Source organism: Tachypleus tridentatus, chromosome 12, assembly GCF_004210375.1.
Source record: "Tachypleus tridentatus isolate NWPU-2018 chromosome 12, ASM421037v1, whole genome shotgun sequence".
Lineage (NCBI taxonomy): Eukaryota > Metazoa > Arthropoda > Merostomata > Xiphosura > Limulidae > Tachypleus > Tachypleus tridentatus.
The window spans coordinates 33,095,528-33,122,242 of record NC_134836.1 but is presented as its reverse complement, the minus strand read 5'-3'; the positions used below and the strand labels follow the sequence as shown (position 1 = coordinate 33,122,242).

The window sequence follows — 26,715 nt, the reverse complement described above, 5'->3', positions numbered from 1 at the left end:
TTCATGTCTCTGTATGTGGCAATACCATAGTCAGTCAATTTCCTGAGGGAGTCATAAAAGAAGACAAATAAAGGTTTTTACATGTTCATCACCAAAAGCTATTGAGAAAGGCACCAAAAACTTTTGAAGGCCCTCAATTTATGCTGGTAAAAGTTATTATTACTCCCTGTCACTTGAATACAAGTAATAAATGGTAAATAATGTTATAATTATTATTTATATGAAAAGAAGTCTAATTAAACAATGTTCAATCAGTGTAAGGTACCTACAACTGATTTACCTTTACATGTATAACAGAAGTGATTAAATTTTCTTAAACCTGGTTGCAAACTAACAAAGATCTTTTCTATCATACTTTATGCACAGGAAACATATTTCAGTATCTAAATATGAGAAGTTTTATATGTAACAACAGTGCAATAACTTTAATATCTTATTAGGAGAAATTATTCATAACAAAACACTAATGTTTGAATGGAAAATACTGTTTAAATGTAAGAAATTAATGTCCATGTTCATTTCTCAGAATATAGAAAACATTTCAGTGTTTGACTAGAAGATACTTATATTTCACAAAATAAGTACATTATTGTTTAAATGGATGTTATTATTTATATATACCAAAACAAAAACATTTTACTTTTGTCATATGTCCTAGACATAGCAATGCTAATAACTGTGAATCAGGAAAAATACTGCTGTACGTTTTTTAACAGTAATTAGTTTTAGTTGTACCTTGTCAAACTTAATAGCAGGAAATGTTCTGAGTTAGGAGAAATGGTAATGTATTTTGCTGTTTGACATATAGCAGTTTTTAATGAAGCTTTCTACATGGTCTAGAAGCAAGCTCTACTTATACTAAATGTCAAATAAATATATTGCACCATGACTGTTGTTCATTTAAGCAGACACTGCCTCTGAATGTAGCCTCCAACAATGTCTGAAAGTTAGCTCTATTAATACTGCAAAATCAACAAGGATTGCACTGTTCATTTAGTACATCTAATGACAATACCTTTTATTTTGGTTTATTGTCTATAACTATAATTTTATCATAAAGATGGGATTGCACTGTTTATTTAATATATGTACTTAAGAATAGTCTAAATCTCCTAAGCTAGCCAAGCCTTGCAAGATATTTTTGGGATTACAGCATAAAATATTATCACCATGAGTATCTAACTCATAAAACAATAATGTTTATGTGTAGACTTGTAACAAATGTGTATTTAAGTAGCTATAATGAAAGCTATGCTCATTTTTGGTTTTACACCAAGTACATAGTTTACTCTGATTGGAAGTTATAATTATTAATTAATGTACTCAAGGTTTAGTTATTTATAAATAAATATATTTCAAAGTAAGGCCACTAGAAACACATTATGAGGTATAATTCATGCCATACATATATAATATTACTTAATGACTTGCATTATCCTTGTTTAACAAGTTATGCAAAAACACCACTACAATATAGAGATGATAATGAAACATCTCTCATTCTGCATGTGAATACTATTTAGTTAGTACAGTGAGTTTTATCAAAAAACACTTTCTAAGAAAAAATAGTTCATAAACTACCAACTGCTAAGAACTCACTTAACAGAAACTATACAATGAGTTGAATAATCTCTTTCAAAAATGTGAACTTTCTTAATTGACTGTCTTTATTTTCTTTGAATCCATAAAATCATATACCTTATACAGTCTGCAGTAAAGGTTATCAACAAATATAAAAAAGTGGAAAAACAGGGTCATAGTTTTATGTGTTCTTTTTAGAATATATTTTCCCATTCTTATACAAATATTAATGAAATTAATATAACATTTCAAAAACAAATATAATGTAGGGCAGAACTCAAGCCTAAAATTATCATGTCTCTGTGGTTGGAGTTCACATTTTACTTACGTGTTGGGTTTGCTCATAGACCATTCAACATACTTCCTAAAACATTTCACAACTTTGCAAGGATACACTGTAATGACACACACATAGTTGCAATTCTATACTACATCTACAGTTGTAATAAAGAGCTTCCCAGTGAGTCTAAACCAACTATCACCATGCAGGTGATAAACACAGAAACTGCAGTATTATAAACTGTAAAATTGCAAAAAAAAACAGCTCCATGATGAATGTAAGCAACATTAACACCATGCAGGTAACAAAAATACAAAGACTGTAATTTTACCACATCTAAAGTTGTAATAAACAACTTCTCAATGAAAGTGAACATTACCACCATGCAGGTGATAAACACACACAAACTGTAATATTACCCCATCTAAATTTACATTAAAGAGATTCCTGGTGAAGGTTAGCTACAAAATTGACAAGTAGGTGATAAACACACAAGAATCTGTAGTATTGCATAGCAGCTGGATATTAATTAAACATAATTAAAAATGAATGCATAAACACAAAGGGGTCCAAGTGGTATCTTAATGTGCTACTCCTTGCAACTTTCTTCTCAACATGATGTATTTGACACAAAAAAGTTCAAAATGTACAACTACTAATTACAAATATCAACGATTTGTACCATAAGCAACACTAACAGTTCTGCTCCATTTCAGGTGAAGTTTTGTTGGCAAATGTGTCATACATTAAAAAATCTTTAATACCAACGTTTTTGGGCAATATTCAATTTTTTTGTAAAGTTTAAGGTACATTTTCCTGTCACAAAATGAATATTTTGAGCAGCATATAATTAAGACAATTATTGAGAAGTAATTTTTACTCAGTACACTACTCATACCAAAATGACAGACCAATAACCTTAACATTTCATAATAACAGACATATATTTGTGCTGGCTAACTTTTAAAATTGGCTCTCAAAACAATGAACTAGACTGTTTTGAGTTCTAGCACTATGACTTATTCTAAATTATCTTGAATTTTTTATCATTTTATAATGGTTTTCTTTCCAGTACATTGTTAACTTAAAGTTTCTTCCATGAAAGGGATGTGTGCATTATTAATCATTACTAATATAACTAATGATTTTCTAATCACCTCAACAGATTATTCTAAATAGCCAAAATTCTTATATAAATCTGCTTGCTCTATACTATTTTTTTATGCAAGTTTTTTTTTGTAACAAAGCTTTTATTTTGGTTGATTATTTCATAAAGGACAGAATATCACAACAATAATAAGAGAATGAGAATCACCCATTTTCACCACATCAGTCTTACAACACACATACACGTATATATATAAAAATTTCATTTCTGGACTAATAAGATAGATGTAGACCCCACATTATAATAAGCAGAAAAACTAAACTGAAAATAAATTGGAGAAAAAAAATCACAAAAATCTACAATACACAGAAAGTTTTCTAGAAATTATTAAGATTGGTTCCTAAGCTCCATGCAAGATAAAAGAACGTGCAAGACACAACTTTTCTGTGCACCAACCATTGCTCAAAAAACAAAAAAACAAGATTATAGTTGGCTCAGCTGATTTAGGGTTACCTCGCTCGTTGATGCTAGTGGTACAGCACTGTCAGTGATTGGATAGTTGTCCTCATGTTGATCCTCTTCCTCTGGTTCCTCTGTGTTCATTTCATCCATTGTCTATTGAATAAGAATATAAAAAATGTGTGTGTGTGTAAATATGTAAACATGCAAAATACATTATTATTCTTTTTTTCGAAGATGACATATTATGGTATAACAGGTTTTATTTGATCCGAAAACAAATCAAAAATACAGTTCTAATTTTTCTCAGTACTTTAAGTTTTAAAAAAAATGTATGTCTATGATGAAAAGAATTTTCAGACTATTAAAAAACCAAAAACTTGTAGTTTGACCATATTCAAGTGATTTTCTTATTAACTTAAACAAAAGGTGTTATAAACTTTAGGAAATATACAGAAACATTTCATTTAAATTATCACACACAGAAATTAAAAATAAAGTTCAAAAGAGACTCAATTCCATAACAGCATAACAAGAAAGATTTATTATTCCTTATCTACCCTAACAAGTTTTTAGCTTTTACATTTTACTTACTTTCATAATAATAAATTTTGTTTATTTTTGAATTTCGCAAAAATCTACACTAGGGCTACTGTTCTAACTGTCTCTAATTTAGTAGTGTAAGACTAGAGGGAAGGCAGCTAGACATCACCACCCACTGCCAACTTTTGGGCTACTCTTTTGCTAATGAATAGTGACTGCCACTTTATAACACCTTCATGGTTGAAAGGGCGAGCATGTTTGGTGTGACAAGGGGTGGTTGAACCTGCGACCCTCAGATTGCAAGTCGAGTGTCCTAACCACTTGGTCATAATAACAAATAAAGAATACACATGGAAAACAAAGTACTTACTTGAATGTCTTTTTTTTTTCTTCTGTCAACTGTCAATGACACTTAACTGTACCTTTTTATACTAATGGCACAACTGAATTAAATAATGCACCAAAAACAAAGAATAATAACATTCAGAAAACAGACAATGTTTTATAACTATGATATATATTTCTAGCTTTCTAATTATGTAAAAGAGCACTTCAGCTAAGCATGTCAATGTGTTTCCTATGTGAACAAAGTTCGAACTGGAGGTAAAACAGGCAATTCTCTGTACAATAAACAATGTAATATGATATGCCACTTGATACCTTAAAACCTTGACTTTCTATTAATTATAAATAATATAGTACAAAATGTTAGAAAATTTTTGGTTATTTATGAAAGAAAGGATGTGACAAATGGACATGGCCAGATGGATCTGGATTTTTAGTTTATGGCTCTGAAACCTAAAAAGATTGAAAGCTGTAAAACCCATGCTTTCCCAAGGAACGACAACATTACAATGAATAATTTATGTTAAATTTCATGTTTCTCAGAGGATGGTAAAACAATTAGAGAAAAGAAAATGCATAGAAAGCTAATGTCACAATTATCATACCAGTGGAAACTGAGGTTGTTTTTTAAATACTGCCTTACAAGTTTAAGAACATAAAAATTATATGATATTAAAATTTGGATCATTAGTTATGTTTTGACGCCAAGTTTTTTCATATAACATGATGATAAAGTACTTTAGTTAAATTTTGAATGTAACTCAGTAAGACCTTGTGACATGTGCAGAAAACAATGACCATATGAAAAGTTGTGAGGATAAACTAAATTTCTCTTAAAAAGACCTATTTTCATAATATATACAGTGAATTGTCAGCACTTACAATTATGTGATCACTAACGAGTCACCACCAAATCACATTTTGTGCATAATACTGCTATCTAGCAATGGAAACTTTTAAATTGTTTTAAAAACCACTTTCACTGATCTCACGAGGTGACAAAAAGACTCTGTCAATATTGAACAGCTGAGAACATTCTAGATTATAGAATTTTTCCAATTTCTCTCTACAAAAGCTCCACCCCTCTCCCCAGAACATTTAGTAACCTGCTGAGGCTATTGTTGTTGTTTGGCATTTATTGACACAAAACAACTAGTAAAAAAATGCAAAAATAAAATTATAAAATGTAAACTTAAATGATGTTAAAATGAAACAATGTCAAAAATTTGTATAAAAGATTCAAATACAATTTAAAAGACCAGTGGCTTGCAAAAAGATAAACACAATTAAGTTAAACAGTGTCACCATCCAAAGACAGGGGTAAACCCACAGAAAATACATGCCTAAAATAAGACCACCGTATAATCATAATGACAGTAAAATGTCGGCTATTGTGACTTGAGTGTCACAAAGGGCATACATTAGTGGACCAATTTCAAATAAAAGAAAACAATGAGCTGAAAAACTGTGACCTAGTTAGAACAACTTCCTATTTGTGATCCATACAGAAACAAGACAAGAACAGAAGATGTGATCCTGAAAAGCTTGTTACAATGCTACTCTCTCCAAGTCGACTGACAATTGGTGCAAAGCCAAGCCTTCAATACAGAGCCTAGTCCATATATGGGATATGCATGGCTGGGACAGCACCAGAACAGATGGGACTGAGCTGCAGTGTCATGGCCAGGTATCCAAAAAATCTGGATTCTAATATAAGATAGAGAAAAATGGGCTATTGTAGAATATCAATGATAACCAGGGTAAGAACTAACATGAAGCAATTCCAGGGCCAGTAGAGAGCTAATAGAATTGGCATAAATAGTACAATTCATGTACTGCATAGATTCTACATGATCCAGAGCAAAAGTAATGACATACAACTTGGCAGTGAATGCAAAAATTGTAGAAGATATCCTGTGAGCAACCAATGAGCCACAATAAACCAAAGCACAGCCCATAATCACCTGATTTTGAGCCATCCATATAAATGGGATGAGGAAAATGGTTTAAATATGTTCAGCAAAGAGAAGCTAGTACTTTCAACTGGGAGAATCTGGCCTCTTCAGATGACTCAAGGAAAGTTCACATCTGGGGATGCTAATAAGCCACAGCAGAATAGACTGATCAGTGGGTACAGTAACATCATACAATTCCATGCACAATCCATTCAATTTCACCTAGATATGAAGGCAAAATAAAGGAACTGCAAACAATCTATTCTGAAAGAGCATAGCCCACCAAGGAAGAAAGGCACAACCCCAGGTGGGATGCTGTAGTAAGGATCAAAGTTTGGTAGCATATTTTAGAGAAAGTTGCAAATGGTGGAAATTTATGGGCTTAGTGTACAAACTCAGAACTGGAGAAGTGCATAAAGCCCCCATGCAGAGCTTAAGCCACAGATGGTAAAGGGGATCCAGCACTTTCAAAGCTAAAGTCCTAATAGAAACACAGACCAGAGTCTCATAAGTCCAGTTTGGATGGAATGAGGGCACAAAAGATCTTGAACACAAAACTCTTTGTTAACCTAAAGATGACTTAAAAAGGTTGAAAAGTTGTTCTGTACTTTATTTTAATGCTAGTCATCTTTAGAGTAATTTTTTTTACTTCAAGAGAGTTTCTTGTCATCATGAAAAACATTGGTCTACTCCCCCAAGATATGGAAAAGAAAACACACAAGTACTCTTGTATACTTCAGATGCAGCTTCCTGATTTGAAGAATGGAAGAAAATCCCAAAAACTTTGCCACAGGGACCATGGAAAGAACAATATCACTGAGACAAAGCTCAGGATTGGGTGAGTACCCCTTTGGCAGCAAAAGTGCATGCAAGTCATTTTTGAGAAAGAAAATGTAAAACTGTTTGCTGTGGTCCACTTCATCAAGTGATTTGAGGGCATTCTGAAACTGCCATTCAAATAAACCTCATGTTTAATGACCTACATGAGATGTGAAAGTTATCCACATATAACCTGTTTCCAACAGTAGGAGAAAGCTATGTAGTGATAGCATTAATCTCGATACTGAAAAGTGTGACACTCAAGAAACAGACCTGAGGAAATTCAAATTCTTGTAGAATAAAAGAGACAGTGTGGAACCCACACAAACTTAGTATTGCCTGTCCAGTAAAACATTCAAAATAAAAATGGGTAAATGGCTATGCAACCCATAAGTGTTGAGGTCCCACAAATGCCATACCGCCACATAATGTCATAAGCCTTCTCAAAGAACACGTAAACAAGACATTCCCTCTTGAAGAAACCTTTTCTGATCAACATTTCAAATTATTCACAATGGAATGCTGTCGAGAAAACCCACACTAGGTGGGCGAGAAGAGGTTGTTTGATTTGAGAAACCAAATGAGATGAGCATTTACAATCCTCACTAAAACTTTACAGAGGCAGCTAGTCAAAGCAACTAGATGATAAATAGAAGGAATCTTGGGATCCTTCCCAGGCAAAAAGAAAGGGAACACAACAACTTGGTGCCAAGTATCACCAAAAACATTCTCCTGTCAGATCCAGTTAAAAACAACCAGAAGAATAGCAAGAGAGACAGAAGAGAGGTGGCACAACATCTAATAGTGATCAACATCAGGCCCAACCAACAAATTGCAAGATTGATAAAGAATTGTTTATGTTCCATCAGTGTAAAGGAGTGATTTATAGTCATAGAAATGATTGGCCTGAAAGGAAAGTGGTGATCACATTGCCAGAGACTTGATGGCCAAGAAGGTTAAGGAAGAAAAAAAAGGGTTGGACGCATAATAAAAGTTCTCACCAAGAGTGTTGGCAATGTTCTGCAGATCAGTGACTTCTTGGCCATTAGAGAACAAGATGGAAAATGCATGGATTGCATACCTCCCACTGACCTTCTGTATGTTGTATCAAATTATTTTGGAACTGGTGGTAGAAGAGATGCTAGTTGTGAACTTAATCCAAGATTCCTTTTGGCTTTAATGGCCTGACTTGCTGAAGTTGGGTGCAGGCCCACTGATAAGTGATGCAGTTAGAAAGAAAAGAATACTGTCAGAAGGTATCCCAAGTCCATTTCTGAATCTTCTATGTCTCCTAGCAACTAAGACTCCACCACAAATGAGGATACCATGGAAAATATGTCGAGGTTTTAGAAATAGATTAAGCAGCTTCTGGATTATATAGTAAGTCACTATGCAGTCATCTATCAATGGCAAACAGACAACAGCAGGATCAAGTTTCAAAACTGAGGTGAAAAATGGCCAGTTCATCAGGTCCAGCTTGCACCAAGGCACACAGCTTGGGTGGCATTGACCAAAGCCAATCTCCCTCAAAACGATAGGAATGTAATCACTGCCCCATGTATCACTGTCAACCTTCCAAGAAAAGCAACAAGAGAAAAACGAAGGGAAACAGACAGATAGGTCAGTGACAGTAAAAAACTGACTAGGTGCATGAAAATAAGTACAAGAACCAGTTCTGAAGAGAGAAAGATTGTCACTTAAAAACAAAGACTCTGTAGAATGACTCTTCCCATCAATATCAGCATCACCCCAAAGGGAGTTGTGTCCATTAAGGTCTACCAGGATTAAAATGGGAGATGGCAACTGTTCAACGAGAGCATCAAAATCTGATTGACCACAAGTCTTTCTAGTAGACAGGATAAACAGTGATGCATATCAAGGAAACACAGATGACTATACCCCTCTAAGGGTGTAACAAATAGAAAAGACAGGGTAGGCATGTGCTAGTTGACCAGCAGTGCCACTACTCTATGCACTCAATTTATCACACATCTTGTCATTCTGGTAAAAAGGTATATGCCAAAATGTGACTGTATCAGCATATTTCAGAAAAGTTTCCTGTAAGGAAAGAAACACAGGATGATAAGAATCAATCAAGGCCTTAATGTCACCCAGATTAGAATGAAAACCTCAACAGTTCCATTGTACCAAAGATCATTTTCACTTAGGAGGAGGAGAACTGGTTGGAGAAAACTCTAGTTTACAACTTTATTATAAGGAGCTGTCAATCTTGAAGGATCCTGTCCATGGTCGAGTGGGCAGATCTCTGTCAGTGGATATAGATTCAAGTGATTAATGGCAGGAAAGACCTAATCGTTCTACATCTCAGGACCAAAGAAGGTGGATCCAAGCAGGTCACAGAAGCCAGGGCTGAAGGAAGTCGATCCAAGCAGTCAATGGAAGGAATGGCAAGGACAGAGACAGGAGGAGATGTTGCCTTGTGAACTCACTTATCCATAGAAGGCAAGACTTTTGATATGGTTAGAAAACAACTCTGATGAAGGCATGGAAAGATCTGTCTCCATTTCCACTGTAGGAGTGGCATGAAGTGTAGCAGCTTATGTTCAAGATGAATTTGGTGACAATAACTTCCAAGACTTGGGATAAGAAATGTAGTTAATTTTTAAACGATGTACCTCTTTCTTTTCCACCCACTTAAAGCAAGAATTGAAGTAAAAGGGGTGGAAACCACTACAGCCAATGCATTGAAATACCAGTTCACACCTGTAAGTTTCAAGGTCTTTGCTGCCACAACGAGCACACAAAGAACAATGACACAGTGCCTTTAAATGTCCAAACTGTTGACACTGGAAACATCGGAGGGTTAGGAATGTAGAATGTATGGCCTTACCTAATAGTTCAGATAACCTGCCTTGACAGATGCAGGTAGAAGTGATGATGTAAACATCAAAATTAAGACACCAGTTGGCACAATAATTCCATCCTTATGAGTGAAGATAAGGACCATAGCAGAAATGCCTTGACTGGAAAACCAGTGATTATCTCTAACTCTAAGATGTTCTTCATATTCCTCTCAGCAATCACTCCTCAGGAAGAATTCAGAATAGTATGGGAAGTAACCTCAACAGATATATCCCCAAAGGCCTTAGAATTCAGAAGAGGTTTATTTTTTGTGTAGATCTTTCTCCAAGATATCCCCAGAACATAGCTTCTTGATGGACTTGGGAGAGCCAATAATTCCCTCTAATCCATTCTGAATGAAAAAAAACAAACAAAAAAAGAGACATTTGCCCTAGGAATTTGTCAGATAAGAAATGAAGGTTGTGGTGACTGTGTAACAGAGTTGTCTATGCATGGTCATTTACTCATAAGCTGTTTTGTAACAATATTGTTTTTCAAGAATTGTGGTATTCATAATAAAGAGAAGACTCACTAGCCCCTCCCACTACACCTACTATAGAGTCAAAAGAGGGAATGCATTAAATTATCAAACAAGGACATTGCAGCATTATTAGGGTTTCATAAGCACAACACACAAACATAAGCATCAGATACAGTGTTCAAAACACCTATAGAGAGCCACTGTACTACTGGGGGTAGGGAGGAGTATAATAAACTAAGCAGCACAACTTAAAGTATCATAAACACCACCAGAATAATAGCTACACAAACAATTAAAAGAAATATTCTAATGAAGTTAAGACATTTTTTTAGCATGAAAACTAAAAACAACTAGAGTGTTCACATGTCTGTTTAACCAGATGTTGCATCACTATCAAGAACTGTTAATTGCACATCATTTCAACATAGGAAGGTTTGTTGACTATACAAGTTAAAACAATTAGCACAAGTGAAAGTCCAAATACTCATCAGCTGCCTTACAATGCATACATTCAGCTAAAAAAACTCACTGGTGGGCTGAACAGTTTACACACAGAAACTATAAAAAATGGATATCAAAAACAAGTAAAACAAATGCTGATAAAGTCAATAATATTAAAATGGTAAAAGTAAAGGTATCCTTGTTCTACCTCTCCAGGTACTTGGGCAGTTAAGACATTATTAAAAAAATTATATACACAGTTAAATTAGCATATCTTACATTCCACAATACAGTTAAAAAATGTGGAGGGGGGAAGGAGAGAAAATAATATCATTACTGGAGCAATGTAAAAGTTGCCTCACCATTTGTGGATCATAAATCCATCCTGTATGAGCATACATAAACACAGAAGGAGACAGAAAATGAATATAAATTGGAATGATTAAATTATAGGGCTGACTGTAGTTTGATGATTACTGACAGTTTACAACTCCTTACCATGAGATCAGTATCAGCAGCAGGATCCCATTCTAACTCCTGTGAAGATGAAGGTCTCAAAGGAGCCATTTCTATTGCATCCACTTCATCTATAAAGAAAGCTCTGATTCAACTTCAAACTGCTTATACCAATTAAACATGACTTTAATAATCAATACTTACACAATGACCAGTACTGGAGCTGTTACATACTAAAAGAGTGTATTACCATCATTAAGGAGTAAAAATATCAGATATCCTGATTATAACTAGTCTTTAGCTTGAATGTTCTTCTATACCCAATACTGGAGAAATTGTTTTCTCAAATGAGTTTCTTAAAATTTATAACAAAGCCAAATTTAAAAACTCTCAATGCAATAAAGAATTACTTTATGTTTACTACCATATTTCACCATGATCACTCTTTACTGATAAACTTGATGAAATATTGTTATTTAATTAACAATTAACTGGATCCAGCAATAAACAGTAAGCTGAGGTTAACTACAAGTAGTTTGGCTTAATTTTCACAGCAAAAAGATTTACTATTACCCACATGGTTTCAAGTATTGTTTTTACTTGGTTAAATATACTTCTGAAATTGTCTTACAATTCAAAGACACATTATTTAGCTTAGCAAATGGCAAGAAGTATATACAATACAAATTTAATTAGAAGTATGAAACCATGCCTTAATTAATTTTTGTATTTAGATATACAAGGACCATCTGCACTAGCTGACCCACATTTAACAGTGTAAGACTAGAGGAAAGATAGCTAGTCATCACTACCTACTATCAACTCTTAGGCTATTCTTTTACCAATGAATAGTGCAACTAACCATCACATTACAATACACCAACAACTGAAAGGGAGAGCATGTTTGGTGTGATAGGGATTTGAATCTGTGACCCTCAGATTATGTGTTTAGCACCCTAGCCAATTGGCCATGTCAGGCCCTTGGATTTAGAACTGAAGCTGCTACAGCTTCTCCTGCTAATGTAAAGCTTGGCATGTCTTTAAAAAGTTAAAAAAACAAAAAAAAAAAAAAAAAAACTACATTACAGTAATTAGATGTTGGAATATTTTCCAGGCATATAGCTTTCTTTAACCTTCACTATTTTATTTTTGTTTTAATTTTAATGTACTCTGTTAGACAGGTGTGGCTAAGTACAAAAAAGTCTATTGACTGGAATGAGTGGAAAATTTATCATTTAGCACCCAATATTAATTAACAACAATGCAGAATTAAAAAATGTAATATTTTGAAAAGTTAAACAAGAATTACAAAACATTACAATCGGACTTTTAACATGTGCATGTACTTCATTATAAAGCTGACTGCTATAGGGCAATCAACCACCTAGATTCTGGTGGGAAATACACTTATCTACAATACCACCCATTTTGAAGAAAATCAATTTACCTTCACTTCGTTGAAAGCTTGGAGAATACTCTGGGTCTTGGAAGTTTTCCTGGTTATTCACATATGACTTGGTCCTCAGTTCTGCTAGTTCTGGAGCCTCATGCAATGGATGAGTTTCTGGAATGGGATCTGGATTACCATTCACGGAGCTGAACGTCACCTCTTTGTACAGCAAAACAAATTCAATTTTTTTAAGATTTCCACAGAACATAATCCTTTGATAATGCTTTTCGTCATTACTTTATTTAAATGATTTAACTCTTTCATTACAGGTTGGATGGAATCCACCGAGACCAATCAGAAAAGTATCCATAAGAGTAATTATACTATGATTTTTGATAATGGAAGCATGTGTTTAAGACCATCTTGCAGGTTACTGGTAAACATTACAGGGTTCTCATAATCCAAATACTAAGAATTTTTTTTTTCTAATTAAAGATTTTCTCATAAATGTTTTCTTTCACAATATTAATTATCCAACATGCGCAGTAATTTTCATTTGAAGATTAAAAATACTTTTATACATCATAAAACTTTCAAATATCACATGTAAAATCTTTAACGTCCAGATAACACTCAAACATGTTTTTAAGAAAAAAGCTTTATATTCTGTTTGTTATTTTCACTACTAATTTGGAATCTCTGTAAGTGTCCCATAAGTTTGACCAATCATGTAACCACCAAGAAAATATGAAATAAATGTTATTTTTCTTTCTAGAATGACTGTCAATTACAACTTGAATACACAAATGTTTAGTCTAAATAGCTTAAATCTCATAACATTATGCACCAATATATATTTATTATTTTTAATATATTAATCTTTCATCCACTGCTTCTTAACATCACAGAAGTTACAATGACACAATGTACATACACTCATGACACCATATCCAAAAGATAAAACTAACCTCTATGAAGTGACTTGTCTTGGCTGTATTTTAGTGGAGTAGTATTTCATAAAATACAGTCACATTTCAGTTATAATAATATATACATATACACATTATTCCTATTTACAAAAACATTTTAAAACTTTTCTTAAAACCCAGAACAATAAATGAAGTAAAGCAATTCATTATATCTTCCAGTTACAACATTTGTAAGTGGTTGTTATATATCATAAGTTGCTAACCCTTAAGGAAATTCATATGTGGAGGATGTGAAACAAAATGTTTTTAAGTTTTATATGTACAGTTCAATAGAATCCATGAAACTTTATCAAGTTTAGTAACTAAGTTTTATTTGGGGTCTAAAAAGATAATTTTAAACAGATTAAAGACTCAGTTTACCAGCATAAGGGTTTGTCTCAAAAGGAAGAGATGACGGCATTATACTTGAAAACAGCTGAGAAAAAGCACATGTGAGTGTGTATAATACACTATTTCCAAAAATGGTAAGCACATGACTGGTATTTCAGCATACAGAAAAGATAGGAGGTTCTTATTTTATATTCTACCTTTCTAATATTATTAATTTCAGCTCCTAATCCATATAGAACTATAAACTTTGTATTTCCACATCACAAACATCTAATCTAAACCAGTTTGAGACCAAACTCAATAACACAAATTCACAACAGTAACTCCATCAAATTATGAATTTCAGTCAACAAATATGATGACATGGCCTTTCACCCTTGGCCCATTTAGATTAGGTTAATTAGATTACTGCCAACGACCAATGTATGTATCAGTTGATGTACATAATTCAGACTATTTTAGAATTGAATTTACTGAAAAATAAGATTACAATGCTTGTTTACTGGGTATATAAGGTATACATATTTCAAATTAAAAATAAGTTACACAACACTTTCAAACACTTCACATATCAATTGTCAACTACCCTACAGCAATTCATAGTTTCAGTAGGTTTACAAAAATATACAAATGAATAGCTTATAGTTTATATAATTCTCTTCCACAAAATAAATCAAAACTCATTACATATGTCACTGCCATTATCAAGATATTGGGTTGAGGAATAATTTGTGAGCGTTTTTTCAAGTTAAAAAAATATATTCATAAATGAAACGATTTCGCAAAATATTTCATGTCATTTGGTAAATAATTTTTTGCTCTAATAGATGATGTGTTTGATTTTCATATGTCTTTAATTTTTACTTTCATTTTCAGCTCATTAAATGGAATGTCAAGTGGACAAAATCGAGCATTTTCGACACCATCTGCTTTTCGCATTTAATTTCTTGCAATTTCGTTTAAAACAATGCATACTATATACCTAGGTATTACATGAAATAAATATCATAATAAATGTTTTGGGTGTAATGTGTTCATGCATTGAAGTATTGTATAGTCTTCTATGTAATGCTTGAATGAAATTATTTAAAAACGCTCACGAATTATTCCTCAACCTAATATATAATTATTCACATACAATATCTTGGCTAAATACAAACACACGTCACGTACCTCACCTACGCTTCTGAGAATTATCTTAATATTTTTTATTGTCACATTTACTTACTGACTTCATATTTCTACATTACATTTAATGACCAACAGCCAATGAGTACCTCAAATCCAGAACTTTACAACTGAAATTAGTGAAGAGGTATATCTTGTGTTCTAGAAACTTAAAATATGAATGTGAACTAAAAAATTAAGTACAAAACTAATGCTTTAATTTTAATGTTTCTGTGTCATTAAAAATTCTCTAAGTTTCTTAATTAAATATAAAAAATTTCTCTGTAGCTGTTATGGTCTCCCAGTACATACATACATATATTAGTTTGTTATAACTTAAAAAACAAGCCAAAACATAAATAAATTAAACAAAAATGTTGCACTAATTGGAAAGATCCCAGAGTACAAGTTATAATATGGAATTATAAAATATACCCTAGGTTTTGGAGGTGATTAAAGAAGTAGAACACCCATTGCAGTGGGGATACACCGTTTATCAGTCTTAACCTCCATTCACCAGTCTCACATAAAAAATAAGAGAGTAACATTAGTTATATAAATAAAGATTAGGAGAGCAAGATGTGGGTGCTCAAGCCCACAACATTGCACATTTATTTCACCATTCACTGCCTGCAGAAAGTTGTGGGAAGGTAACTGCTTTCCCAAATAAAGTAAAAAGAAATAAAAAATACGAATTAGAAAATAAGGTACTACTCTTGAAGTAAGCACTCCATCACCCAGTACATACATAACTATTACTTGAGCAAAAATAAATGTAAATTTCTATATCCACCTATAAAATTTCTATGAAGAAATCCATTCAAGTTCAGCCCATTACTCAGTGTGTTGAAAGAAGTTTCACTACATATGATAATGCTGAAACATGGAAGTTGCATCTCTCATACTGTCAGAGTGGCTTCGATATCATGAGAACACATTAGTTCTATGGCAACATCAAGACAATGTCATTCCTGGACCATATCAAATCCTTGATCATCAATCCAGCTCACCACAGAATTTAAAAATAACAAAATGCTACTGTTCTTTGATATCCAAGTGGAAAAAGTACAACTCATTTCAAAACATCTGTTTACTATAAACCAATATCCATTGGTAAATACCTCCGACTAGGGTCACATCATCGAGACACTATTAAAAAAGGCATCATGAGATGCGTACAACATCTTGAAAATGCCATTAGCGCTGATATGACAGTTACTAGAAATGGACCATTTAACAGACATTCTAGAAAAATGGATACCAAAAGGTTTCACAGAGTATAAACACAGAGGACATACTGAACAACAGGCACAGCCCCAAGAGAAACCAGTAGCATCTGTATCACTTCCATATACTACAGGCCTATCAGAGAAGGTACAGAGAATCTGTAAATGATACAACCTCAGAACCATCTTCTAAAGTGATACAACACTTCAAAAAACACTCACCAAAGTAAGACCATCAATATTTGAGCAACAAAGAACTACATATATGATTTTCCTTGCAGTCATTGTATATTGAACAAAGGTGAAAAAGTAATTCTCAGTCTGTCGGAATGGAAGAATATAGGAAGGCAACCATCCAGGTTGAGATGCACAAGCCTGGCACAGCACCATATGCATGGTCTGATGGAGAACAGAGGCAAGCATGGGATGAAGTCACTATCATCTACATGGAGCTACATTGGAAAATAATGATCAGGAAAGCAGAACACATAGCATTGATTGCTAATTGCATCAGCACACAAAGTGTACACACAAGTTGATATTACTCCTAATATTACAAAACAATACTAGACATAAAAAAAATGAAGTACTTCCAGAATATGTCAAAAGTGACTTCCTGATAGCCAAGTGGTTAAAGTGCACATATTCAGGATTATAGGTTCCTGGTAATTTTACAAAAAGCTCTTTAGTTGTAGCAAACACACAAAAGGTCTGACATAATAATGATAGCAGAATTCACCTTTCATTTGAAATTAAGAATGTAACAAAATGTAAACATTTTATCAATTTATATAGAAACATTTTATTTTCATAACTTCAGTTTATTAAATAAATCTCAGTTTATTAATCCTTTTGCAATGTGTCACAGGTCAAAGGCCATGTTGTCACATTTGTTGACTCACATTCAAAATGTTATTTAACTATTTTTTCATGAATTTATGTCATTAAGTTTGAAATCAACTTGTAAAATATCATTCAAACTTTAATATTATTTATAAGTTAATATCTTAATTTAAACATAAGTATTAAAAGAACACATCTAAATATAGATTGCAGTGAGTCAAGTGGTATGTTGAATGTAGCACTATTTAAAATTAGATGTTTATGTCAAAATACTTAGTATATCCTTTTGTACAAATCAGGAACTCCAATTACTGATATTAGAATATTAAATACAAACTATGTATATTTTTATTTTGCTGAGATATAACTTATGAAAAACAGTCTATTATACAGTCATTTCAATATATGACATGTGAATAACCTATCAACAGCCTAGAATGTCACCAGAGTGGTTTTATCAGTCATTTCATAATGACATGTGAATAACCTATCAACAGCCTAGAATGTCACCAGAGTGGTTTTATCAGTCATTTAAGTCTGTCAAAAGGCTATCATGTTCTTTCGATCCAAGATTTCAAGGAGGTAGGCTGTGTCTTTAGTCTGCTTGAAGTTTCATATTTTAAATCTACATACATCTTAGTCACAAAGCTTAATAAATTATAATAGAATTTTACAATATCTGTGTAATTATTTTAAGATTTTTGGTTATTCAATTATATATGTAAAAAACCTAAAAAATTTTTGTTTGATATCCTATATGTGCAAAATTTTAAAAGGCTTAGCAACCTATGTCAAGCAGCAACCAAGTACAAAGGTCATAGTGAGAAGAGATTGTTTGCTTTACTTCTTGACTTATTGTTCTACATTTTAAGAAAGATAAAATGAATAACTTATTTCTAAATACTAATAATTTATATACATAATATATAATAACTGAAGCTGTATATTACAAAATACTAGTCCACTAAAACACATGGAAGACTAAAGGTCAGTTTTATATTACTAGACACGTAACGAGTGCACATGCAACCTGTCAATGCATCTTATGTAATGTTAGAAAGACATGACTGGAAGGTCAACATAATAAAAAATAATAAATATATATGTAAATATATGGCATTATGAGACTTAAGGTACTTAAACTAAAAATTTGTATTTTCATGTTATAATATGTAGTTATTCTAGCACAAAAAAAAGCATAATTCATACTTATTTCCCAATTTTTTATAATTATTAACATGGTTGGTCAAGTACCAGATCCCACATACAGCAGAGAAAATAACAAAATATAAAGTCTTACTGAAAACAAACATTTGAGATGTATTCAGGAGGTTTGTTTGTTTGTTTTTTCGAATTTGGCACAAAGCCACTTGAGGACTATCTGTGCTAGCCGTCCCTAATTTAGTAGTGTAAGACTAGAGGGAAGGCAACTAGTCATCACCACCCACCGCCAACTCTTGGGCTACTCTTTTACCAACGAATAGTGGGATTGACCGTGCATTATAACACCCCCAGGGCTGAAAGGGCAAGCATGTTGTTTGGCGTGATGGGGATGCAAACTCGCAACCCTCAGATTACGAGTTGCACGCCTTAACATGCCTGGCTATGCCAGGCCATTCAGGAGGCTTTAGAGATTAAATAAATAACATCTGAGATTTTTGAAATAAAGAATAGTTTTTTAATCATAACATGAAATCACTTTACACTCAGACTAGTAAGAAAACTCTATTTTCACAAACAAATCTTTAGTAAAAAATAGTTCGTTAAAAAGACTAATTTTTTGTATGCAAATACTTGTAATCTTTACTAAAAGTCTACAAAATTTTGTGAAGATATACATGCTATGTCAAAAGTTATATTACAAATACTTACCATGTGCAAATGTGTAGCTGAACGTTTTTTTTGTTATACTAAGCCTGTTGTGAAAAAGTTAAATAACAGTAGCATCCAAAACGTTAATGAAGACGTATTATACAGTGAAATTTTTACAAAATCACTTTAAAATAGTCATGACACAGCTTATACAAGCTTATACTATAAGATTTTCTAGAGAAAGTGTGGTATAAATGAAAACCTAAGAAAGATTATATGTAATGTATCCAGTTTTACTGATACTGGAACTACCACTTCAATTTTGATCTCAGTATGATAGCTTTTATTACAAACTAAAGCCCAAAATTACTATTTCTATAGGAATAACTTACTGTGAAGAACAAAACTATCACAGACCTTCCACTATATACGAGCATCAGCTTCCAAGGCCATAACTTAGTCAAATGTCTAAAAGCCATTTAGGAATCATAGAGAAACTTGTAAGATTGTGGTTGAGGTATTCTTCTGCAATTTCAGTTTCTCTGCCAACCTTTCTCATTAAAACAGTAATTGGTTTTCAGATGTGAAGGGAAATCATTGTTTATCTTATTATGTCTAGCTTTTGTGGAATAGGTTTTATAAGTCAGAAGGTTCAACTTTTATAATCTTAGACTTGAGGTATTGTTTCAGAGACCATTTCTGTTTCAAGAGCTTTTATGAAGAAAATGAAAAACTCCCTTTTTCAAAATGATATATCCTCTGGCTGGATCTAATCCTTTACCAGTCTCAATATAAAAACATCTCCTTTAGCAATGGATGCAACATACACTTTCAGCACCTTGTGGCAACACTTCATATCAAATCATCAGGAATTTGCCAAAGACTACTGAAGATATATATGATGTATATATTACCCTTAGCACCACAGCTCACACCTCAAATTAAGCATCGCTGTATTGCACACACAAAGCATTTACATAAAGTGTGATTAACAAAATTAAAATCAAATCAGTTAAACTGGGTCACTAGCTGGCAGAAAAATTAGAATCTCTCATAAAATAAACACACATGAAAAGTAATCAGAAAAGTTGTGTCCATAAAGGGTGATGCTTAAAAAAATGCTGTGGCAGAACTGGTAAAAGCTGAATAGTGACAGGGATTAGGATTTCTATTAATGGCCAGAATTAGAACTATTAAAACAAAATGTATCATATATTTTGAGTTTGAAAAATGAAAACACAAGCTTGTGAATTATATGTTCGTACCGTAATACTTTGACTGTAACACTTTGTCTGGTAAATCTTCTTTTAACACAGTTTGCTGTTACAATACCAACACATATTGCTTGCATTACTGTTGTGTAATCTTCAAGCCTAAAAAACACATTTTTAATACACGTCTAATCTTTTTTATATTAAAGGTTTTTTTGTAAAACCCTTGTGCCAACCATATCATTTTCTGTGCCAGGTATTTTTTATCTAAATGGCTCTTACTTAAAATACAATCCAACTTCTAGTTTATTATTTTTCACACCTTAGGTATAAAGGATGAGATTCTTGTAACATATGGATATCTATTTAATAGTATTTGTTCTTTTTTGCTTATGTCCTAGATATTAAAATAAATTCATATTTGGTTTTTGCAAATAATTTTTTTTTCATTTGCACTTAAGTGAAAATGTTATGCAACTGCCTACATCTCAGCTTTGACAAGCCATACAACACATGTAATGAAATTTTTTGTCCTGTTATTTACAGTTGCATAAACCAACTTGTCTTCCATTTTAAAAAAAAGATCTGTGTAAAAATCAGAACAAAGTGACAAACGTTTTCATGGCGATACACAACCAAATGTTTCTGAACAGGTTCCACCACAATTATAGTGCTGCTTTTTCTTCTGAAACTGTTTCGTCATTCTATACCTCATTTGAATTAAAATGTTGCAATATAATAATAAAAGAAATGTTTTTCATGAAACAAGATAAGCTTAAATGACTATGTTAGGCCTTAAAAGCCTAAGCAACTGCTTGAATGAACACAGGAAATAACCAAAATATGTATATAAATAACAAAATGGTTGACAAACAGATAAATATTAAACATGGTAGCACGTAGCATTATGTATATTTATATACAGTAAACCAAACTGCTTAATTATCACTTAATTTAAAATAACTATTATAACACAGTAGGCATCAGTACATATTTTAAAGTAACTACACCATGTAAAAGTTAAGATAAAGTAAGTTTTATAATTATAACTCTGGTGATAAAATTACTATTCTAATTGAAGATTTTACTAAAAATAAATAGAGATGATACATCTGACTAATTTGTGATGATAAAGTTAAGACAGATTTCTTGACAAAAATATATTTTTCTATAAATATAACCATCTGTTACTAACTACTGACATTAACTTTATTGCTTCATTCAAACCTTACCTTTAGGTGGAGGGCTTCTTTTTGAAGTGTGAACAAAATTTGTGTACCTCTTGTATTTTTCTCTTTTGTAACGCTGTTGAGTGCGATACACATAAATAGCAACACCAAGAATAACCAAACCAAGAATGACTGCCAAAACTGCTGCCACTTCTAAAATTAGAAAAAAAATTCAAACTGGACAATTATAAAATCAACACAAACAACAAGTAAAAGCAGTTTTAAAAACAAGAAAATGGAAGACAATGATGTAGATATATGTCTAAGGCAAGACCTATAATCTTAAAAGGAACTTCGGCTCTCCAAAACTGTCCTCCCATGGGTTCAGAGTATGTAAGAAAAAGTTACTCATTTGACCTTTCATTTGCATCTCAAACAATACCAAATGTTTGTTTGCTGGAATTCCAAACTACACAAAGATTATCTGCCCTAGGCATCACTAATGTTGAAGTGATATACCAAGTGAAAGGCAGCTAGACACCACCTTTTTGGTTACTCTTGTTAGACTGAATAGCAGATTTGATCTGTACCCTTATAATGCATTCACAGCCAATATTGTGAAGCATAATTCTGTTTTGATCTTTTGTAGCAACTTAATTCAAACCATGGAATATCAACTCCAAAGTCCAGTGTGCTAACCACTATGTTGAACTTAGCCATCAAAAGTAATAAAACACTATAAGCCAAAATTCATTTAATAAATATGTGTAGCCTTAACTTGAAGCACAGACACTGTTTCAATTTGGAATCTTACATTTAGTGTATTCTCATCACTACAATACTAAGAATAACAAAAATCAAAACACGAGAGTGTGTAGATAGAACTGTTATACAGTAAAACTTGTCTAAGCTGGAAACTGCATGAGGCAAAAATCTATATAAGCTGGAAATATCAAAATTTTGCAGCATTATCTTAAGATTTTTTTTATAAAATATCCTCTAAATGGCTGAACCTGCGTAGCGCAGATGGAAAACTATCTTTCACCTACCTAATCTATAAACAAATAGGATTAAAACCTGAGTAAGGTAGAAAAAAATTTTTGATTAAATATTAATTTCTTATTTAATTAATAATTACTTTAAATATTAATAAATACTTGTACATTTTGTTAGAGTAAGTATTGGTTAAATACATTTTGTTCTTTTTTTCTGCCATCATTATTCTGGAGGTCGCTATTCAAAAGAACAACCGACTGTACTTTTGGTCGCATTTGCTGATGGAAAACTAGAGAAATCATGGGAAATATGTAAAAGTGAAAATTCGCACTGTTTCAAAAATTTAAGGAAGAATCATCTTCTTGTGGAATGGAAAGCAAATAATATAGCTTGGATGACTATATTCGAGGAATTTTTGAACAAATTAAACAAAAGAATGCAACAAGAAAATAGGAATATTCTACTTTTCCTAGATAATGCAACTTATCATTCAAAAGTTCAACTTTCAAATGTTTGTTTAGTCTTTCTACCTCCATGTATAACATCAGTTCTACAGCCAATAGATAATAAAATTATAGTATATAAAATCAAAATACAGAAAATTGATGCTTCAGCATATTATTGCAAACATGGACAAATGAAATGACCATGAAAATTGGCGTGTTAGATGCAATTGCATTTTTAAGTCATTTAACCAAATGCATAAAAGATGAATGCATAATAAAGTGCTTTCAAAACTGTTAATTTATTCTTCAAAATAGCAGAGATTGTGGAGAAGTTGTTTGTTATGAAAATTCTATTGAAATACAAACTCTGAGAAGATTGATGCAGATGATTCTGTAAATGTGGAAAGTTTTGTGAACGTTGACAAGAATGTTTTAACAGAAACTGATGATATTGATTTAAAACCTATAATAGAATCACAAAATAAGAAAGATAGTGAGGAAATTGAAATTCCTACTTCATTGCAAGTGTTCAGTTATATTAATGCTAGCAAATTGTATGCAAGAATGAAGGGGGAAAATTAATTTCATGAAAAGGCCATAGAATTGGCTTTCTCTTTTAACATGAGAAAACCTATTAAAAGAAAGTTGAAATTGAACACTTTCTTCAAATAACTTTGATTAAGGTTTTGTGTACTTACATATATTTTGAATGCCTATTTTTGTTCTTGTTCTAATAAATATAGCATAATCAGTACAATAGCTTTATCCATAAATATCTTACTTCCCTTGAGTCAAGCAATTATAACGTTCCACTCAAAAATTATATATAATTAAGGAAATGCATGTTCACTGAAATAGCTGGAAATTTCACTTGGTTCCATGTGATTCTACCTTAGACAGGTTTTATTGTATTTACATTTATTAAAGAATGTAGCAGCAAAGTCATACTTTTTGGTATACAATTTAAGAAAACAACATCTGCAACAATATTTCTCAAATTGAGTGATTTCTGCCAATGTTGTACTTACTTGTTGTAGCAGTGTACACCTCCTCCAGAGTACTGGACTGACTACCAGATACACCTGTGTATGGAACCATCACTGGATGTTCAGGATTCCACTCAAGTCCTTTAATCTGCAGAACAGAAGTGAATGCCCATCCAAAATAATCACAAACTGTAACTACATACAGCATAAAATAAACAGACAATCAAATTAAAATGTACTCAGGATCCACAGACATATTTGATTTAATAACAAGTCCATAACACACCAACAACATATATAATACACACAAGTTATCTACACAAGACAGATTTTATGGATCTAAAGTATGTTTTTCAGTAAAAAAGGAAAGCAAACCATGGAACTAAACATTCACAGTCCAGAATATCAACCACTTAGTTGCACTCAAGTTCTCTTACTAAAGGACTCACAATTATTTATTAAATTACATCATATAAAGACAATAAAACAGAAATTTAGAAACAAAACATTCTGACACTCTTAGCATTCAAAATTGTAGTTTATAATTTACCATTAAAAACTGGATGATTACACAGACCAATGTCTCACAAAATGACTTATTAATGTCACACAAATAATCAATTAATTGAAGTTACTGTTCTCAATTATAACTATTTTTCATTATTCCAACTATCAAAATCTCATAGAAGAATAATCAATTTGTTGAATGTAATTGATCAATGACTTCAATAATTAATCACTTGTGAAATTCATTGAGATGCTCGATATACTACAGACTGTGTACTTTCTCAGATACTACATTAAATATCAAACAAGGTTTTACATTGTCTGGACTCCAAAACCTTCATAAGGAAACTGGAGATACTAACATAATCTTATGTAGTAATGGTTCACCACTTTATGGTACATTATACACTGTATAACTTATACAACACTGGTTGACTATTCTCTTGTATGTAATACACAATGACTGTTATATGTGGAACTGGTTGACTGTTCTCTACTATGTAATACATAATGACTGTTTTACATAGTATTGGTTCACTATTCTCTGCTATGTAATATAGAATATGACTATAATATGTAGTACTGTAGTACTGACAGACTTTTTTATGTGCTGTGCAATACACAACATGACAGTTACATACAACAACCCCCAGTGGCAAGTCTGAAAATTTCTAATGCTAAAAGCTGGGGTTCAATATCTGAGATAAGCACAGCACAGTCCATTGTGTAGTTTTGTACTTAATAAAAAAACAAACAGTTACATGTATTACTGGTATCTGTTATACAATAGGTTGATTGATTGATTTAGTGTTTAATGGCACAAAGCAGCTAGGCTATCTGCGCCAAACATCCGATAAAAAGGTAAAAATAAAGTAAATGTAGTAAAATACATAAAAGGAAATGAAGATAAAACAAAAAAGTATAAAACCAATGTTGACACCTAGTCTACAATGTTAAGAGAGAAAGCAGAGTAAAAGAAGTTGTGAAGTATTTACTCTAGCAAAATGGTAATGAACATAACCCGCCAGGAAGACTAACAGGTAAGTTCAAGAACCACCGTCAGTCACCTGAAGTTGGCCTTTCCAGTCCTGGTTCGGGTTATGTGTCATAGCAGCCATTATCAAATTGTAAAAGAATAGAAGTTTTAAAAGACACATAGCAAAATCGTAATAATGAGTAGCCAAATGTCCAGTAAAAAGATAAAAGTCAAATAAATGGAGTAAAATTTGTAAAAGTAAATGAAGGTAAAAACAAAACAGCAATTAAAACAGAAAATGGCATAAAAACCAATGTTGAGATCCAGTCTACAAAGTTGTAAAGGACTACCTGTAGCAGAATGGTAATGATCATAACCTGCCAGGAAGACTAACAGGTAAGTACAAGAGCCACCGTCAGTCACCTGAAGTTGGTCTTTCCAGTCCTGGTTCCAGTTTATGTGTCATTATGGTCAGTACCAAAAGGAAAAGTAGTAAAAGTGTGAAATGTCACGCAGCAAAAGTGTAATAACAACTCGCCAGGATGACTAATGAGTAGTTCAAACGGATAGTTCAAACAGCAGCGTTAGTCACCTGAAGTTGGCCTTTCCAGTCCTGGTGTCGAGTTATTTAATGTTCTGGCCATTGTCCAATGTCAAATTTGAAGGAGAGAGATTAAAACTGTAAAAAAGGAACCACAATTAAAAAGGTGTAATGAAGAAATATGCAACACTTAAATGAGATTAAAAAGATTAATGGCCATTAAAAAATTAAAAACGTTATCAAGGTGGACAGTGTCACCATCACCAATAACACTGTCCAATTTTACAGATAGACCCTGGGAAAAAATATGTTTAAAATATTGCCGTCGTTGAGAATTGTAAGGATGGCAAGAAAGTAAAATGTGGCTGATAGTGATTTGAGTGTCACACAAACTACACATTGGTGCATCAATTCCAGATAAAAGAAAACGATGAGTTAAAAAACTGTGACCAATGCATAGTCCAGTTAGAACAACTTCCTCCTTCCGAACTTTACGGAAGCCTGATGGCCAAAGTCCAATATAGGGTTTGATTTGAAAAAGCTTATTGTTGCATTGCTCACTCCAAGTGGACTGCCAGCTGGCACGGAGCCAAGCCTTGAAAACAAGACCATAGTCCATGTACGGAATAGGCACAGGGGTGATAGTGCCGGAGCAGATAGATTTAGCTGCCGTGTCTGCAAGCTCGTTTCCACGAATACCAACATGGCCTGGTATCCAGAAAAAGTGGATAGAAGTAGCTGTTAATGAGAAATGGGCCAGTCCGATTTGAATATCAGCGAGAACAGGGTGTGAGCC

At 32.7% G+C, this 26,715-nt stretch overlaps 1 protein-coding gene across 10 annotated transcripts in view; it reads right to left on the bottom strand.

Moving 5' to 3' along the window:
• axo (axotactin) overlaps positions 1-26,715 on the bottom strand; it is a 202,924-nt gene that overhangs the window by 19,949 nt on the left and 156,260 nt on the right. For all 10 annotated transcript variants that reach the window (XM_076473773.1, XM_076473775.1, XM_076473778.1 and 7 more), the window contains 5 exons: positions 23,938-24,043; positions 21,531-21,680; positions 12,778-12,939; positions 11,373-11,461; positions 3,483-3,584 (listed from right to left, as the gene is read on the bottom strand). In XM_076473773.1, coding sequence (XP_076329888.1) covers positions 3,483-3,584; positions 11,373-11,461; positions 12,778-12,939; positions 21,531-21,680; positions 23,938-24,043 — 609 coding nt within the window. The remainder of the gene's footprint in view (positions 1-3,482; positions 3,585-11,372; positions 11,462-12,777; positions 12,940-21,530; positions 21,681-23,937; positions 24,044-26,715) is intronic.